Raw genomic sequence first — 6,000 nt, 5'->3', positions numbered from 1 at the left:
AGAAGCTGATTTAAATTAGTTAACAGTGGGCCTCATTCGATAGCTCTGAGTTCATCAAAAGAAACTCATTGGTCTCAATGCCTGACTTTATACTAAGCTGGACTTCTACAAGAACTTACAGAATATCTTTGCACAGATTGCACATACATTTTAGACTTGAGGCTCCTGTTCATGACAAGGACTATAATAAAGTTCTCCAAATTTAGCCATTTGGAAACCACATAGCACCCTGCTCTAGCTCCATTCCCTGCATGTTCTTGTACTCTGCAAGTTTTTGTGTCTCTTTTCCTAGTGCCTAGCATTTTACCCTGATCTTCAATAACCCCAGACTCAGGGAACACACACACATGTACAAGGTATACTTATATATCCACTTACTGATAGGACTTGGGGTCTGTTTCTTAGGGCCCAGACTTTGAGATCTGTTTCTTTCCCTTTACAAATTCAGTCCTGCTTACATTGAAGTACAGTGATATGAACACTGTAGGAATGCAGAATCACTCTATATAAGTGTCTCCTTAGCCACTGGTCCACTCTCACAAATGACCCATGCATAGGACAGTTCTACCTTGGAAGTATCTATCCCAGAGTTCTTCCTCTACAGAGAAGCACAACGAGATCCAAACATCTCGTGAAGAAAGAAAGCTACACATGGTAGCTACAGTGCAGCCCAGCTAGCTCTGCTGTGCCAGGGATCGGGGTGGATTTCTGACAGCAGAGGCGCTCTATGAAAATGATCAAGGCACCGTCCCCTCTCTTGGCAAGTGTGGGTTGTTGGCAGCTGAAACATGCCAAGGTTCTTCGGTCTAATTTACGCATCTCAAATTCAGCCACAGAGCTGAAGCCCAGCCAGGTCCTGGAGGCCTCTAGATTTCCTAATAGATTCTGCACTGAAGATGGTCCCAACAGAGACACAGGCCTGGAGAGGTGCAGGTGCTGGACAATGTCCCTTACAATGTACTTCCATCAGGAAAATACAGTCTATGTTTGGAAAAAAGAAACATTTTAAGATCTCCCAGCCTGTCTTTAAGTTGGAGATCACATACAACTCATTACAACCCATGGAACTAATTTCATGGTTGTATTACAATACAACCCTGTACAATAGCTACTTGGACGGTGCAGGGTAATGAGGGGGATATCAAAAAGTTTAGGACGTGGTCTTTTGTGCTAGAAACCTGCAATCATCCTGAGGAGATGATTCATACATATATTAAAAACTTAATAGTACAAGGTAAAGTCTGATGGCATGTTCCAGTGAGTGGAAGGGAAAAAAAAAAAAAGACCATTGCAAATGGAGGAAGAGTAAACCATGAAGGCTAAATGCGGGGGTTCATAAATCAAATAGCCTCCATGAAGTCGCAGCTTCTCCACTTCCTAGCAGTGTGTCACGTTACTTAAGTTTGCTAAAATGCTTAGAGTAGCTGTGAGCATTTTGGTGACCTGGAATTGATCGCGACTATCGCCATCTCCATTCAGCCACCACTTCAAGGGTGGGTAGCACATGAGCCCAGGAGAGCGTGGGAGAATCATAATTCGCGCCAAAGCCGCTCAAGTGATGTTTGTAACTTTGTTGCTATCTACTACTAGGCAAGGGGTTGAAGAAGGCAGCAAGGCCTATGTCACCCAGAGTCAGCCGCACACAGCACCCCTTCCCGGGAGATGCCCGTGCCTGCCTCTAGGGGGCGCTGCCGCTCAGCCGCCGCGGCTGGCTCGGAGCGCGTCCCCGCCCCGCGCGTGCGCGACGCCCAGGTGAGGAGGCGGCTGGGCCGCGGCTGGGCGGGCTCCTCCGCGGGGCGGAGCCCGAGCGGCCAGGGCGGGGCGGGGCCCAGCCGGACCCAGGCTAGAGGCGGGACCAGCCGCCGCCGTCTCCGTCTCGCCACCACGGCCCCCACACAGCCCGCAGTCACCGCGGGAGGAGCGGAAGCCGCCGGCCTCGCCCGTCCAGAGCCGCGCCGGCCCCCGAGCGCTGAGGAGCCGCGGCCACCTCTCTCCGCCTCGACCCCTCCCGAGCGTGCCGCGCGCCCCCGCCCCGGCCCGAGCGCGCCCACCTGAGCCGGCGCCATGGCGGAGCAGGAGAGCCTGGAATTCGGCAAGGCGGACTTCGTGCTGATGGACACCGTCTCCATGCCCGAGTTCATGGCCAACCTTAGGCTCAGGTGAGCGCGTCGCGGCTGCCATGCTGGGGTTTCCCGAGAGGGGGCGCTGCGGAGGTGCCTCGGGGGTTCGGGGTGCACGGGGGGGTGAGCGGCTCCCGCGAAGGAGTGCGGGACAGGGGTGACAGGGGGTCCGCGGCGCGGGGTGGTCACGCCTCCCCGAGAGAGGACTCCTCCGTGGTGCGGCCTTGGGGCTCCAGGGTGTGATGAGGTCTAGGGCTGCACTTTTAGGGGTCTGGGGTGGTCCCTGAGTGGTGTCCGGATTGGGGGCGATAGAGGCATGGTGAGCTTGAGGTCGCTTGGGGCAGCACCAGCCTGCCCTGCTCCAGGTAAGAGATGAGGGCGGGACCTGATGACTTAATGGAACAAAAATAAAGAAAAAGAAAAACTTTCAGGAGCGGAGTGGTGGCCCTGGCGGCCCTAGGAAAACGGGAGGGAGCGCTGTTTTAAAAGAGGCTGGCGTTTCTTCCCGCTTTCACGCTTGCTTTTCTTTTCTTTCGTTCTTCCCCCCACTTTTCCCCTGGCATGGTTCCATCCTGCCATTCAGGATGCTATGGAGTGAACCCTGAGCTGTCTGTTCCGGGACACGGGCTATTTTTTAGTTACTCGTTCGACGTAATTAGACACGTTTCCAGACATCGAAGAGACTGCTGTACTTGCCAGTGCCAAGATAAACTGTCTGAATTTGACAAGGCGTCCATGGTTTCAGTTTTTTCAAGCAGTTATGGATGGAGCCCTTGTGTTACTGACATCTTTGAGAATTTAGTCACAACTCAATGCCCCAAAATGGGCTTCCAAGAGGAACTTATTTTAGAAAGTCTTCTATATGTGATTATTTCGTTTTTGATAGAGCAATATGTAAGCTGAGTATTAAAGCAGTTTGACTTTTTTTTTTAAAAGTGAAACCTAGTTTCTAAATAGCTTAAAGAGAGAGAGAGAGAGAGAGAGAGAGAGAGAGAGAGAGAGAGAGAGAGTGTGTGTGTGTGTGGTGTTCATTCGTTCTCAGAAGTTTGCTTTGTCTGTTGCTTGTAAAGTTTATAGCCAAATATCACTCCTTAAACTTAAAACCTGAAAATCATAATTAGGTTTTCACCGTCAACCTTAATTTCACAATTTAAAAAACCTGGATTACTCTTTGAACCACAAAACAGATAGTTTCATCAGTTCTTTTATATAGTTCAGGGTGACCTTGAACTTTTGATCCTCCTACCTCTTCTTCCTGTATCCTGGGAGTACAGGTGTGCACTACCACACCTGATTTGTGTAGTGCTGGGAATCAAACCTAGAGCTTAGTACATTAGGCAATCCCTCTATCAACAAACAGGGCTGCATCACCAGCCCTCATCTGTTCTGTACCAGGTTCCCTAGTGTCTGAAGCAAGAGTGTGAAGCAGGAACACATGCCTGAAGGCTGCACCTGCCTACCATAAACTGACCTTGTCTGTGGGCCTCCGTTTCTTAATTATAAAGTAACAAGGACCTCCAGGAGTTTTCAGTGCTTATATTCTAGAACTCTGAGTTTCCTAGGGTAGTAGTCTCAAAGATACATGGTATATTCCTAAATAGAGTGTTGCATCCGTCCTCAAAAAGTCCATTCCGAGAGTCCCTGTGGATTCTAAAACCTGAGGATGCTCACCTATAATCCCAGCTACTTGAGAGGGTGATGCTGGAGAATGTGAGTTTGAGGTCAGTCTGGGCAATTTATCAAGACTGCATTAAAAAATTATAGTTAGAGGATGCCTGAGTCCTTAGTGTAAACTGACAAGAGTAGTAGCCCCTTTGTGTCTGTGGGACATATATTACAAGAACCCCCTAGTGGATAAACCCTATATACTATGTTTTCCCCATAACACCATACCTATGATCAACTTTATAAATTTGACACAGTAAGAGATGAAAAATTACTGATATAAAACAGAACTATTATAGCACTATACTGTAATAAAAATTAGGTCGAGTTTCTTGTGGTTTCTCATTCAAAAGATGGTTTTATGTCATAGTCACCTTCATTGATAGCTGAGACGGCATAAAATGAAGTTTGGATAAGGGAGTCTTATTTGCATAGCCTGTCTTACACATATCTTTCTGTATTTTCTTCTTTGCAGTCCCAGGGACTGAACTCAGGGCCTTGTATGCATTAGGCAAGTGCTCTACCACTGAGCTACATCTCTAGCCCCTGCTGTTTTTAAAATCATATCTAGGTTACTTAGAATACCAAATACACCATGATGCTATGTAGATAGTTGTCATATATTATATTATATTATTAAGGGATAATAACAAGAAAAAGACAACACTGTTAGCACTGATATAGTGTTTTTTCCAAATCTTTTCAGTTCTCAGTTGATTGAGAATATAGAACCAGCAGTTACAGAAAGCCAACTACAGATTTGTATCCATAGCACTATGATAGCATGTTGCACTTGTCTGGGGGGTTGGTAGTTGTTTTTATTTTATTTATTTATTTTTATTTATTTATAAATAGTCTTCCTATGTGTAGCCTCAAGCTTAAAGCAATCCTCTTCAGTCTCCTGAGTTCTGGAATTACTAACATGTGACACCATGTTTTATATGCTAATTTTAAGCCAAAGTTTAGATGCTCAACTTTTATATAAATGACCTCAAATGCCATCTTAATCAAAATGATATAATTACAGCTATAAGCAGTACTATGGTGGTTCAGAGTCAGTGACAGAGATTCAGCTTTTCATTTGTCTACTTTCTTGCTATGGTCTATGGATATCTTATTTCAACATCTCTGTATCTTTATCATTTTTTAAGACTAGGGTCATTTGAGGTTAAATTAGTTAATATATGTAAATCCAAAGACAACTTCCTGGCAAATACTTATTAGCAATACTGTTAAAAGCTTTCTCAAGTTGCACAGAAAGTAAAAAAAAGAGTTATGTAAAATAATAATTTCACAAATTAAACTTGTTCCAACTTATTTGAGATTCTACCCTTCCCCCATGATGGAGCTGTGTGCTTTGAGAAGTCTCTTTAGATGTAAGCTGCTGTCAATTACTAAGCATTTCATTTTATCAGACATTAAGTACATTTGCTAAGTACATGCTCCATGCAAGACACAACAGTTAACACTTGAATACAGTGTCTTATTTTAACTTCCATACAGCCTATGCACGACACACATGGCATGGCAGTATCCAGAACTTTGAGGAACTTTCTGAGTTTGAAGTTGAAGGCTTAGAGTCCAAGTTAAACTAGTTTTTAAAACTTCCCTTTTGCCAAATATGGTAGCCTGCTCCTGTAACACCAGCATTCAGGAGGTTGAGGCAGGAAACCTGCGAATTCAAGTCTAGCGTGGGGTACATAGTGAAATCCTGTCTTACAAACCACCCCCGACCCCAACAGAAGAGAAAAGGCAAAGCAAAGAAAATCACCTCCCCATCCCTCTGCAATAGAGTTAAATGGTTGTGGCTTTTAAAATGAATACCATCATTATTACTATTGCCAGTGCTGAGTGTCTAACCCAGGCCTTTGCATGTCAAGAAAGTGTTCTACTACTGAGTTTGCCCTGCAGCTTTCTTCTTTTTAAGTAAATCAAAGGACAATGTTTAGAATGTTTTTCTAAGGCTTTCACATTCATTGGTTGCAAGCTTTCAAAGGTTTGAATTATTAGATCTTTAGGGAGGACCTGACTTGTGTGAACGTTCACAGCAGAGAGTGGTATAATTGAACTTTGTTTAAGGTACTCTGGAGGATGAGATGGGTGGATGCAAAGAATTAGGAGTATGATCTGTCCCTTATCTCTAAGGAACAGATGCCAGTGAACATGGGGAGGAAGGTGGCAATTGCTATTAATTTAGAAAACAGAAAATGAGACG

At 45.2% G+C, this 6,000-nt stretch overlaps 1 protein-coding gene across 2 annotated transcripts in view; it reads left to right on the top strand.

Annotated features, from left to right (window-relative positions):
• Window positions 1-1,832: 1,832 nt before the first annotated feature.
• The window catches only part of Myo1d (myosin ID), a 307,146-nt gene continuing 302,978 nt past the window's right edge, over window positions 1,833-6,000 (top strand). For both annotated transcript variants that reach the window (XM_059271334.1, XM_059271332.1), the window contains exon 1: window positions 1,833-2,159. In XM_059271334.1, coding sequence (XP_059127317.1) covers window positions 2,065-2,159 — 95 coding nt within the window. In that variant the 5' untranslated portion in view covers window positions 1,833-2,064. The remainder of the gene's footprint in view (window positions 2,160-6,000) is intronic.

The sequence above is a fragment of the Peromyscus eremicus genome, chromosome 8a, assembly GCF_949786415.1.
Source record: "Peromyscus eremicus chromosome 8a, PerEre_H2_v1, whole genome shotgun sequence".
Lineage (NCBI taxonomy): Eukaryota > Metazoa > Chordata > Mammalia > Rodentia > Cricetidae > Peromyscus > Peromyscus eremicus.
This window is presented reverse-complemented; position numbering and strand designations above follow the sequence as displayed.